At 45.6% G+C, this 13562-nt stretch overlaps 1 protein-coding gene across 1 annotated transcript in view; it reads left to right on the forward strand.

Moving 5' to 3' along the window:
* Positions 1-1392: 1392 nt before the first annotated feature.
* The window catches only part of BEND4 (BEN domain containing 4), a 34621-nt gene continuing 22451 nt past the window's right edge, over positions 1393-13562 (forward strand). Inside the window, exons 1-2 of the mRNA XM_030801196.1 lie at positions 1393-1888; positions 9533-10099. Coding sequence (XP_030657056.1) covers positions 1393-1888; positions 9533-10099 — 1063 coding nt within the window. The remainder of the gene's footprint in view (positions 1889-9532; positions 10100-13562) is intronic.

The following is a 13562-nucleotide window of genomic DNA, read 5'->3' on the forward strand; positions in this document are numbered from 1 at the left end:
AGGGTCCTACATCAAGGAGCACCCAGAACTCTGACCTGGAGAACGAAAAAGGAAGGCTGAAAAGCAACCCTGGGGCAGGGTATGCTGGTTGGCCTAGAGGAGGGGTGATGTGAGATAGGAGTAATGGACCCTCTGCCCCAAAAAGTGGCTGGGAGAGACCAGGACATCTGCACCCAATGGAGGATCTTCCTCCCAACCACTGAGATCTCTCATTCAAACGGCTACTGAAATTGGGCACCCTCCAGACCCTCGCCGGATGGCGCCAGTTGCAGTGAGTAAGACAATGCAAGGAGTGAGTTCTCGGGTTACCCTGGTCTTGCAAGTACATATACATATATTAAAACGACACCGTTTAAAGTAATCACCACCTCAAAGGGAGGTGTCAGGTCATTTCCTCACTCAATTGGACAGAGTCTACTGGCTATGAGAAGTGAGGAGTTGAATTCAAATAACCCGGATGCATCAGTGCAACACAGCCACACACTCCCGGGTGTCTGACTTTGGGCAATTCCTTTCAACCTCTCAGAGCCTCGGTTTTCTCATCTTTATAATGGGGGGGAAATGATGGTGTCATGCACGTTCCCTACGGGAAACAAATGAAAACGTGAAAAAGTTCTACGCCCTGCGCGCTTTTATGTTCCGCATGAGCTCAGAGGCCGCGAGGCTCGGGGAAGGCAGGACCCCAGAGCCCCGTAAACACCGCGCGACCACCTGGGCCAAGATCTTTAAGAGGTTCTTTTCAGAAGGATCGGAGAGCAATTCCCGATTGGTAGAACTTGCGGCAACACACTCGTACTCTGACGACCCCGCCCCAACGACTAGCCCCTCCTCCGTGCAACCCCGAGAGTTTGGGGTCATGCAGGGGGCGCCAGGAGCTCGTTTCGGAAGCCGGACCCCGCCCGCAGCCGCAGAAGCCTCGAGTCCACAGCTGGGTCTCTAAAGTCTCGCCCGTTAGCCAGATCCCGGATCCCCACCTTCTTCACCAGTTCCGGGCGCCCTCCAGGTCCTCGCTTTCCCCCTTCCCCCCACTCCCCGTCGGAGGCGCGGAGCCGGCGGGCAGACCCCGCGGGCGGCTGCGGCGCCAGGCCCCGCCCCGCCCCCATTATCATTAGCAGATATTACCCTAAACACTTGCTCTTTACCTCCTTTCTCCCTCCAGGCATTGGCGAGGCGGCCTGTCAATCAGCAGCTCGGGCGGCAGCCCCCCGCGCGGGGGCTCGGCGATGCCAGCCTCAGCGACAGGCGGCGGCGGCGGCGGCCACGGCACAGACACACACCCTCCCACACGCGCGCACCAGGGCAGAGCCGGCGGGCAGGCGGCGGAGGCACCCTCGGACCCCGGCGCCCGGCGGGGAGGGGACGTGCTCCGGGGGACCGGCCCCGAGGCGCCGGATGGAGGAAGAGATGCAGCCGGCAGAGGAGGGGCCCAGCGTCCCCAAAATCTACAAGCAGCGCAGCCCCTACAGCGTCCTCAAGACGTTCCCCAGCAAGAGACCGGCGCTGGCCAAGCGCTACGAGCGACCCACCCTGGTGGAGCTGCCGCACGTGCGGGCGCCCCCGCCGCCCCCGCCGCCCCCGCCGCCCTTCGCGCCGCACGCCGCCGTCTCCATCAGCAGCAGCGAGCCGCCGCCGCAGCAGTTCCAGGCGCAGAGCTCCTACCCCCCTGGGCCCGGCCGGGCCGCCGCCGCCGCTTCGTCGTCGTCGCCGTCCTGCACGCCCGCTACATCCCAGGGCCACCTGAGGACTCCGGCGCAGCCGCCGCCCGCGTCCCCCGCCGCCTCCTCGTCGTCCTCGTTCGCCGCCGTCGTCAGGTATGGCCCAGGCGCGGCGGCGGCCGCCGGCACCGGCGGCACGGGTAGCGACAGCGCCAGCCTGGAGCTCAGCGCAGGTACCAACTCTCGGCACAACTTTCCTTCCCGCCACGGCCGGGGGCAGCGGGAGGGGACCCGGGAAGGAGAGGCGGGGGGCCGTCGACACTCTCCGGTGCTGGGCCGAGTGGGGGCGTCGGGCGCACCCTGGGTCCTCCCTGCGCGCCCGGAAACTTAGAGAGGATTCTCCAGCGCCGCCAAGCATGGGCTTCCGACGGCGCGCGCCTAACAGGTGGCTCCGCGGCTTGGATCTCGCGCCGGGAAGCACGGGTGTGGCGGTCGGCGGCCGGGATCGCTGGGGCGTGGGCCTGAGTGGGGCCAGACGCCCCAGGGGGATAGCCGCGGCCGCTCGGGGAGAAGCTGGAGCTTCTCGGGCCGCCCCGCTGGGACGCCCTCGTACTGCTTCACTTTTTCCATCTGCTTTTTCCCTTTGCCCTTCTTCCTCCATTTGTTTCTCCTCGTCACTTCTCCTTTGCCTTCTGGTGCTTTCTTCGCCACCTCTGTGATGCACTCTCACGCTGTCGCAGTCCATGCTAGCTGGCTCTCAGCTGCGTTTTTCCTTCTTTTTCTGTGCGCCTGTGTTTCTCGGGCGCGCTCTGTCTCGCTCTGTCCCTTTCTCCTCCCACCCCGTGGTTGTGAGACTCCGGGCTCCTCCGCGTCCGCCACGCCGTCGATTTCGGGCGCGGGGAACCATCCCAGCCCTCCTCCCTGCCCCGGGAGCCGCAGGCACTCTGCTCCCACCGCCCAGGGCGTCGTCCCCGCCACCCCCTCGTCCCCGTCCGTGAGACACTGCCGCGCCGCGGGGTCCTGCCCCTCCCGAGCATCTTGGCCCGAGCCCTACAGAAACGCCTCGTGGGAACACCCACGCTGGGGTCCGCGACTCCTCTCCTTTATCCCGAGTCTGCGGGCGCTGCCGGGGCAAAGCAGCCCACTGCCTGCCTGCAGGGAGCGAGATGGGCTGGTTGCGAGGCCACAGCCTGAGGCCTGCGCCCAAGGGACCTCTCCACCAGCTCCCAGTGGGTGCAGCCACGTTTATCCACTCAGAGCTAAAAGTTCCTGCCAAGGCCTTTTATGGCACTTTGAAGCCCCCCAAATCCTGCATGTCAGTGAATCTGAGACACTTTTTTTTTCCCCTGTGGAAAATAGAAGAGTGTTGTGTCTAAGTGAGTTATAGATGCCTCCTCTAATAATTCTGTTGTTTGTCAATATTTTGACACATGAAGGATTGGTTTTGGAAAAGAAAACCTAATTACAGGTTATAGTGAAGACTTGATCTGTCGCATCTCTCACTGATTTGAAGATGTTTGATTGCTTTCAGTGGGGTTCTTAGGTGGACTTCCTTATTGTTTGTGGGGTATATTTTTTTTCAGTTCCTCTTGCTCCAATACTCCATTGTGCTTTTATATTCTTTGTTAGGCAGTTGGCTCATTTGATTTTCCTCCTTACTTTTTTTCTTTTTTCCCCCCTTCTTAAGGAGAGGTTCATTTTCTTTCTTTCCGGCTTGGGATCTTATTTTCTCCTAAACTACTTCTTGTTCAGGCGTATGTTTATTTCTAGGCTCTGCTTTATCATCCTGTATTTTTATGTTGTTTGCCAGCAATTTGGGTCGTTTTCCCATTTTCTGTGTTTTGCTTTTACTCTTTTGCGTAGCCTCAGTTCCATCACTTGCATTGAGGTTTTCCCCTCTTTATCTGCCTCTTTGATCTCCTCTTGCTTTCTCCTTCCAGCTTTTGCTGACAGTCTTTCCATATTTTACTTCCTGTTATACACTATAAATTTACCCCCGTCTCATTTCCATTTTCATCCATAGTTTTAGCCGGCTATATTTTTCCTGTATTGCTTCTTTTTTTCTGCACCAGTCACTTGCTGTTCTTTCTTTGGTCACTTCTACCCTGGCAGTTTCCTTGCTGTCCTTCATTCATGTGGAGTTTTTTTTTTCCTTCCTTTTCTCACCTTGTTCTAAATGTTCTCTTTCAGTGTTCCTTCTAATGTCCTGTTTAGTTTATTTTGTCTCTGTTCCCAGATGGAAATTTTAACATCACTAAATCTAAAGGAGTGAAGAGGGGCTTTTTTGATGCCCTTCGAATTTCTCTATATTTCCTTTTATTCTCACGGCTGCTTTTGTTGTTTTTAAGGGAGGTCATAGAAAGGGGTAAGCTTGATAGCACCAAGGGCTGGATCCCTCGTCCTTGTTGGAAAGATGGGAATTGGATGGTAGGCTTCCTCCATGCAGTGAGGAAAATAGTCTGGAGGGGAAAAAGCCATAGAACTAGACATCATGAATTGTGGTCATAATATTAATCACTGAGGGACAAAGCCATCTCTTAACAGGCACAGTGATATGAGTGGCCATCAGAGGAACAGCCACCTGAAGAGCTGATTGGTTCTTTGAGAAACTAGTTGTTCCACTTTGAACCAATGAGCATGTGTGCACAGACCCATGACCATTTAAGCATACTGGGTGGGGTGGGGGGTGGGAGTGGCACTTTGCCTGTTGCACCCTCGCAAAAGTGTAATTGCAGTGTCTCAGGCTACCTAGTAAACTGAAAATAGTCAAAACATTCATGTTATGAAATGAGTCAAGGACAGAAGAAGAGACATAACTGAGTGTCCGGAGTAAATTCAGTGAAAAGATGAAAGGGTTGAAGTGAATCTTATTTGCCATTAAGGGCCATAACTAAGAAGAGAAATATGTGATTAAAAATAGATTTTTTCAGCATTCTTATAAAATCTCATGAAGAGTATAATTTTCCTTAAAAGGGGTAATACACCATGGTTTTAAAAGCATATTTTTCCTCTGTGGGAGGCTTAGAGTTAAAACCCACGTAGATCTTGATATGCAGCCTAAATTTGGCATCAGGAAATGGGAAATTGCATCTTTAAGCAGAGTACAATCAAAAATGAATTACAATAAATCCTATATAATTGCATAGGTCATTCTCTTTAATGAGATTTTATTAACCTGACTGTCAAGCTTTTGAGTCAGGCAGATATTTTATCTTCTTCAACTGATAAAAGTGTCAGCTATAAACCACCATATAAATATTCATAAATCTACACATCTGTGGCAGCCTATCAGCATCATTCTTTTGGACATTAAAAGCATTCTAATTACTTTCTGTCTAGCAGAGCTGAAATGCTGCCTGTTATAGTATGTGCTTGGCAGGCATGATTGCTTTTGTTTGCCATCACAAATAGCAGCATCCTATTTTATATACCGATGGTCCAGAAAATATTCAGGGATTGACTGAGCAGGATGAATATTAGGAAGCACCATCTGGTTTTGATAGCACCGAGTATATTAACTCATCTGTTAATTTTTGACACATCATTGATTTATTTATTTAGAAAAATTACATCCTGTTTTGCTGTGTTGATGTTTGCCATTATAAAAAAAATTGGATGGCATTTTTTAAAAAAGACATAGTTCATTGATTTAACAAAAGGATGGTGCTTCCAAAGATGCTTTCATTTTCTAACTTCTATTTTCTATGCCATGAAGTCCTCTCTTAAAAATAAGTTAAATTAATGTTTTAAGGAAATCATCTATTTTGAACTAGTTAGAAATCCTTGGGTAGATATAATATATGAATGCATGATAGTAGGTCACTAAAAAAAATTTCTGCTTCTGCATTTTTAATATTAATATATTTCACCCTTCGCTGGGCTAAAATCAAAAGGTTACCACTAATCTTGACTACTGTGATCTCCTTCATAGAAACAGAATTCTCTTGGGGATCTGCTGTGATGGGCAAATTCCATTGAAGGCTTTACTTACAAAGAAGGGCGGTAAAGTAGGGAGACTATTTGATTGCCTACTTCCCATCCCTCTTCTTATTCACTTATCAGATATAGGATGGATTAAACCTCTTAAATTCAGACGAATTTCCCGAAATGAATTTTTTAATTAAAAAAAAATCATGGGTTCAGTTTTTGGAATCGGACAAGGCACAATTTGCAGCATGATATTATCTCCCAGTAGGCTGCACAATAAAGCAAAATAAATTAGAGAGAAGTGGGCATTTTAGAGGGCTTTGTGATTGTGATTTGTAAACATTTTATGGTGTTTAATTTTAGGGAAGTTAGGGATAAAGTAGCCCTTCTGTAAACTGTTGACTTTCTCTTTCCCTGCCATCACTTGAGTGGAGCATTCTATGACTTAACAAAAAAAAAAAAAAAAAGTTAAAAAAATCATAATACATGTTCACAGTTTGCTGAATTAAGAATCATAGATCAGTAGCCATTCAACTGTGTTCGTATGAAAACAACTTTTCTTCATTTTTTAGTGATAATGGGCATCACACAGTACTTGGATTTGTAATTATATTCTGTCTAGAAGGCTAAACTTAATGCAATGTGTATTAAGTGGAAAGATTTGCTGTTTTCCACCAAATGTAATGGTAATAATTTTTCATCACACTCTTCCATGTATCAATGTTAAAATAATATTCAAATAATTGAAGGTATTGAAGAGAGAAAAAATTTTACTTTAAGGGTGACAATAGCCATTTTTGTACATATCATTTCTGAAAGCAAATTCAGAATGAAGCATTTAAAAAACTGCAGGCAAGAACTACTTTATGACTGTAACTATTCTCTCATATTCTGAGTGCACTTTAATAGATTATCTTCATAATGTAGTATATTACATAATGATTTTTTCTCAGCATGTTACAAGTTTACCCTTCAATTAAGAAAACAAATCACGCTTGTCCCTAACTCAGATTTTTTTCCCTTAAAATCTATGCTGTAATGTGATTTATCAATATGATTAAAACTACTGAGTGTGTTGTAAGACACTGAACAAATACATTCAAGCAGTTCTTACTAGCCAATTCTGTTTTAGACTTTCATATTTTGTCCTTTTCATCAAGGTTATTTTAAAGGTGTTTAGGCTGTAAATCAATTGGGACTATGCTGATTAAAATGCAAACAGTAAATACAACTTCAGGTCCAGAATGGGATTATAGGATTAAAATGAATGAAAACTGCTGTTGTGCTAGAATTGAAAATTCCCAATCAATATCATCCTTTGATTTTACTAATAAAAGAACAGAAACCAGGAAGTAAAAAAAATGAGTGTAACATCTTAAATCTCTTACTTGCATAGTTCAACTGTTGGTTTTCTTATTATTTGGTTTTGGCCATTGTAAGTAAATGGCACCCAAATATTTTTGTGAGACTCCAGATAAGGGTACAAATGGTGCCTCACAGAGCATATATATCAGATAATTACAAAGTATAAATCAAGCTAACGAATTGTTTAACAAAAAATGTTCCGTCCACCTACCTTGACAAATACACCTTCATAGTAACCAGATTTGGAATTTACAGCCAACCCATGTCTTTCTCTCTTTACTCCCAGCTTTATCTTCCACTAGGAGGGACCTCACATACACATATATGGAGGTCCCAGTCCACACTTCCAGGATCTGACACCATGGTCTCTGTCTTTGGATTGATGGTTCAGAGAAGATGGCAGCATAGATCCTTAAAGAGTTTGAGTGGGGAATTCCTGGATCTTGGGGTACTTGGCCATGGGGACAGGATTGGCTGGAGAAGGAGGGTCAGGTGGCGGTCCTGCTGCCAAGGTCTGAGGGTAATACTGCTCCTAAGAGTAAGAAAGTACTATCCTAAGAAGAAAATAGTTCTATGGACTCTCAACCAGCCTAGGGTGGACTTGCTACCCCTACCTCAGTCAAGTAAATCTGAAAATGCTATAAACTAAGATGCTCTGTGTATGTACAGGGGTACCTGCTACGTGTTCATTAACTGTTTCTCAAGGCGTTGTGCTGGCCTCTCACACTCCAGTGTAGTTTATGATCCTCTGCTGAGTAGAAGAGATCTGGCCTCTCTTCTGACTTGCAGTTTTTGAGCGGGATTCAGGATTGGGGAGATGTAAGGGTTGCTTCCTATGTGCCAAACACTGTGCTTATACGAGCTTTACATATATATTCTTTTTTTTTTTTTTCGAGATGGAGTCTCGCTGTGTTCCCAGGCTGGAGTGCAGCGGCACCGTCTTGGCTCACTGCAACCTCTGCCTTCTGGGTTCAAGCGATTCTCCTGCCTCAGCCCCCCGAGTAGCTGGGACTACAGGTGTGTGCCACCATGCCCAGCTAATTTTTGTATTTTTAGTAGAGACGGGGTTTCACCGTGTTGGCCAGGATGGTCTTGATGTCCCACCTTGTGATCTGCCCACCTTGGCCTCCCAAAGTGCTGAGATTACAGGTGTGAGCCACTGCACCCGGCTGCTTTACATATATATTCTTATTAAAAAGTTGGAAAAGAGCACTTGGACCCATCTCCTTTGACCAACTTAGTTATTTCATGAAAGAATAATAAGAACAAAGAACACAGTGGAATGTTGAGCACTGCATGGAGTTCTCCTTAAGTGTGGTTTCCTTGGTCTTACATCCTGGGTGTGTTCTAGGGGATTTCTTATTGAAGCTGTTCTAGCTTATTATTCCCATAGCAGCCCTTGAACATCTCACCGTTTTTTATTCTGAAAGTTTTTTTTCCTCCAGAAAAAAATGCAGCTAGTCAACATTTTCAGAGAGAGCTAGTGCTAGTTGCATTTTTATCTTAAACAATCGTTATAGGCATCTAAAATCTCGAATATTTCGTTTGTTGCCATTATTCTGGGAAAGGGGAGAGGAAATAAGAGACATCCTCATGCTTCTGTGTTAGCTCTGAAAAGTGCCCCTCTCTGTATTTATAGTAGCCCATTCTAGGTGGCAATCAGGAAAGAAGTGAATCTACCTTGTGACATTTATATTTAGGGTAAATTTTCAAGACCCTTTGATATCATTAAATTACATTTTCTTTTTGCAGTGAGTTGATTGCTTTTGTTTAGTTTTTGCTTTCAATGGTTGACAGTATGCTTTAGAATTCATGTACATGCGCTAAGACGCACCCATGCCTCGTGCCATGTTAGGATATTTGGCAATCTACTGGAAGAGGTTCTAAGAAGTGATACTACTGATTTTCAAATGATACAGGTCAGCCTAAACATTGGCCTTGACGAGAAATCCAAGTTAGCAAATAAATGAAAAGAAGGAATAGTGAGCACTGATGTTAGAAGACACATACAGTTTTGTGCTCATCCTGTGCCCATAGGCCTACTCTTTGTTTTACCTTAGATTTCTAGTGAGGTCTTCAAGAAGACTTATCTTTCTTCTCCAGCTTGCATCTGGGAGCTATGTACTCTCGGCAGGGATTGTATCAGCTGATTAATAGCAAGGGCATGAGGGCACTCCAGAAATAGAAGTAATGATTGCTTTAAGCCCTCCTATCAATGAGGAATTGAGTCTGCAGTGGCTGGCTCGATTCGTTAGAGTAAGGATATTAATGAAACCAAAGGTGTGAGTTCAGACCTGTGCAGCCAGTTAATGCCACAGAGAGGGAAATCTCTATATAGTGCCCAAAGTCACAGTCCAGCCATTTCCTAGAGCAAGAGACTGGGTGTGACTCATCAAGCATCCCGCAGTCGCAGAACAACAGGAAGCTATGCGTTCTATTCACAGTGGATTTACTGTGTCATCTTGGTTTATGACAGAGAGTAGAAATACATATTTTTAACATGTTTGAATGTTAAGCTGAAAATTGAGGACTTTATCTTTTGCCATTGGCTGTTGGTCACTGATGTGTCCTTTCATTTGTTTCAGAGAGTCGAATGATCTTGGATGCCTTTGCCCAGCAGTGCAGTCGAGTTCTTAGCCTCTTAAATTGTGGAGGAAAACTCCTGGACTCCAGCCATTCTCAGTCCATGATTTCTTGCGTAAAGCAGGAAGGCTCAAGTTACAACGAAAGACAGGAGCACTGTCACATTGGGAAAGGGGCCCACAGTCAGACCTCAGACAATGTAGACATAGAGATGCAATATATGCAAAGGAAACAACAAACTTCTGCCTTTTTGAGGGTTTTCACTGACTCTCTACAAAATTACCTGCTCTCCGGGAGCTTTCCGACTCCAAACCCCTCGTCAGCCAGTGAATATGGCCACCTGGCAGACGTGGATCCTCTGTCAACCTCTCCTGTGCACACATTAGGTGGCTGGACTTCCCCAGCAACGTCCGAATCCCATGGCCACCCATCTTCATCTACACTGCCAGAAGAGGAGGAGGAGGAGGAAGAGGAAGGCTATTGTCCTCGATGCCAAGAGCTGGAGCAGGAGGTTATTTCACTGCAACAAGAAAATGAAGAGCTCAGAAGGAAGTTAGAGAGCATCCCAGGTATCCTGCCATATTCCTTGCAAGACAACTGCAGCCCTTCTTTCTTTCACTTGTCTCATCTGTCTGTCTGTATTTCTGTACTCATGTATGTATGTGTGGGCTTTTTTTGTTTTTTGGCCAGTGATGTAGAAAAGTTAGAAAAAACAGACATGCTCAAGGGCTTCTTAGCCCATCCAGTGCCAAACAGAAATTTTAGGAGGAGCCACTAGCCTATTTACTTCCAGCTACTGTGTTCTTGTGTATAGGCCTGAACACCATAGTCCTATTAAAAGATGTCTCTATCAATATAAAAATAATTTCTAGATGTGCTGCTTTGACGCTGAAATAGGTCAAGTGCTATAAGCTTGTTTTCTTAAAAAGTGGTCCTCTTCCTTTAAAATGGGTTTTTAGTTTTTAAAAACTTTGATCCTATGCATTTTATTAGTCAATGATAGAAATTAAAGTGAAACTTTGGGAGGCAGGATTCAAGTAGTACTGAACAAATGAAATGGTCTCTTCTATTTCATTAATTTTCCCTGCCTTTCCTTTTAAGTTTCAGCAAACATAACCTCTTTAGCATATACACTGTCCTAATAGGTCAAAGATAGACCAGTAATTAAGCCGGCCCCAAACCGTTTCTTGGCCCTGACTAAACATGAGGCATTTCCTGCCTCTTAGAGACACTAGATTTTCATAGTAGTAAAATCATCTTTCTGGCAAGACATTCTCTGGGTTGAAAAGTCTTTCTGTTTTTTTTTTTAACTGGTAAGGTACTGATTTTACTTTTTTTTTTTTTTTTTGAGACGGAGTCTCACTCTGTCGCTGAGTCTGGAGTGCAGTGGCGCCGTGTCGGCCCACTGCAACCTCTGTCTCCTGGGTTCAAGCAATTCTTGTGCCTCAGCCTCCCGAGTAGCTGGGACTACAGGCACCCACCACCACGCCTGGCAAGTTTATATATATATACATATTTTTAGTAGAGATGGGGTGTCACCATGTTGGCCAGACTGGTCTCGAACTCCTGACCTCAGGTGATCCACCCACCTCGGCCTCCCAAAGTGCTGGGATTACAGGCGTGAGGCACTGCGCCAGCCCTGATTTTACTTTTATCTTTGAATTCATTCCTGTACGTCTGTGGCTTACAGAAGACATTAAGATCATTAACAAGAACAATCTCTTCAAACCTTTTTAATTGTGCGGTCATTGCTAAAAAGTGTTTAAGCTTGAGGCCAGGCGCAGTCGCTCACGCCTGTAATCCCAGCACTTTGGGAGGCCGAGGGGGGCGGATCACAAGGTCAGGAGATCGAGACCATCCTGGCTAACACGGTGAAACCCTGTCTCTACTAAAAGAATACACAAAATTAGCCAGGCGTGGTGGCAGGTGCGTGTAGTCACAGCTACTTGGGAGGCTGAGGCAGGAGAATGGCGTGAACCCGGGAGGCGGAGGTTCAGTGAGCTGAGATTGTGCCTCTGCACTCCAGCCTGGGTGACAGAGGGAGACTGGGTCTCAAAAAAAAAAAAGTGTTTAAGCTTGTGCCCACAAATCTACACATTTATTGGCTAATTGCATACATGTACTACTATTCTAATATATTGGGGTTCAAAATAAATCATACATAGGAAATTTTAAAATTTTAATGCTGATACGTATGCATAAATATAAGTTATATCCTTTTTTTTCTTTTAATTGAGATGGAGTCTCGCTCTGCTGCCCAGGCTGGCGTGCAATGGTGCAGTCTTGGCTCACTGCAGCTTCTGCTGCCTGAGTTCAAGTGATTCTCCTGCCTCAGCCCCCTGAGTAGCTAGGACTACAGGCACACACCACCATGCCTGGCTAATTTTTTTTTTTTTTTGTATTTTTAGTAGAGACAGCGTTTCGCCACATTGGCCAGGCTGGTCTCGAACTTCTGACTTCAGGTCATCCGCCCGCCTCAGCCCCCCAAAGTGCTGGGACTACAGGCATGAGCCACAGCACCCGGCCAATATAAGCTATATTCTTTGCCTAATACAGTATCTTTGTATCACGCAATTTGGCAGCTGATTTAGAAAGATGGAAATGTTAAAAAAAGCTACCCACGTGTTTATTAGTAGACAAAGGAAGCAAAAAGAAGGTTTATCATTTAAAATAATTCTCCAAATAGAGCTGAGGTTTGGTTCAGAACATTTTGGAATTCGATTAAGTGCATTTGTCCTGTGGAGGGGAGGAAGTAAGAGGTGCAGCAAATCCGTTTTCTCCTTTTGCATTGGAGCCCTGGGGTTAGATGCAGATGAGTAGTGTTTTCCCACGCCAGGCAGGCACCGACTACAAGACAGACACTGGGTAGAACCCAGAAGAATGTAATGGAACCAGATCATTCCTGGTTTCCCCAAGTCCGAGACGTGGTTGCAGCTAGCACACTGTGGGATTTTACAAGTCTCACAGCTATGTAACCTGTGCTTAGTTCACTGTGGGTTTATCTCATAGGGGTATTTCTGTTGTCACCCCCACTGCCCTCTTTAACTGGGGCAGAAAATAGTGTCATAGAGGTCATCCAGCTACAGAGACTTTCATCAGCCACTCAGAACCAAAGGAGCCTTCCTAGCTTCTGAAGTGCTTAGTGGCATTCCTTGATCTTATCTTGGGAAAGAGTTTCAGAGTGCAAGGACAGGTGATACAAATGTCCCAAGTATTATTGTCTAATTCCTGATCCTAAATATTTGGCAAGCTGTATGTCCTTGATGTGTCCTAAGCAAACTTGGGGTTTGGGGTTCAGTCCACCTCTCACTTACCAAACCCATAGCAAGTCAGGTGTCTGTGGTAGGGGTCAACTCAGTGTTGACCTGCCACTGTCCATTGTCTTTTGTGCTTCCCAGAAAGTTGGAGATGCTGCCATTTCTTGAGCCTTCTTGATGATCAAACATTGAATTGACACTGGTTGAAATTAGGCTAATGATCAGTCCTATTACTGTAAACATTCAACCCTGTTGACAGTCCCCTCCCCAAACTTGAACCAGCAATCATTTCACATGGATAACCGTGATTACGTTAAGAAATACATCCAACAATATGGATGAAAAGCCAGTTTATTAATTCTGCATTGTGAAAATAGTATACAATGAAGAAAATATTAGCTTATTTGTGATTATTTATCAAGTGTTCATGACCTAGGGACACCTTAATATTGGAAAACAGGTTAAAGTGTCACTTGGAGATGAAAACTTGATCAAAGGGAGAAGTTACTGCCCTCTTGCCCTTACCTCTCAATGCCCATTTTTACCTAAACAATAAACCAGCCTGTGAGTGACACTTTTTACTTGATTAGCTGTGCATTTTGGGTGGAGGGGTATCTGTTATCATTTGAAGAAAAGTGCAGTACATGGTACACTGGTTTTGCATAGAATAAAAATGTTTTGTCATACAGTAACCCTCCTACATAATTTGGGATGGATTTTCCCTAAGCAGTGGTCTCAACAGGACCCCATCGTTCTAGAGGCCAGTACATTTCTG

This window comes from Nomascus leucogenys, chromosome 20 (assembly GCF_006542625.1).
Source record: "Nomascus leucogenys isolate Asia chromosome 20, Asia_NLE_v1, whole genome shotgun sequence".
Lineage (NCBI taxonomy): Eukaryota > Metazoa > Chordata > Mammalia > Primates > Hylobatidae > Nomascus > Nomascus leucogenys.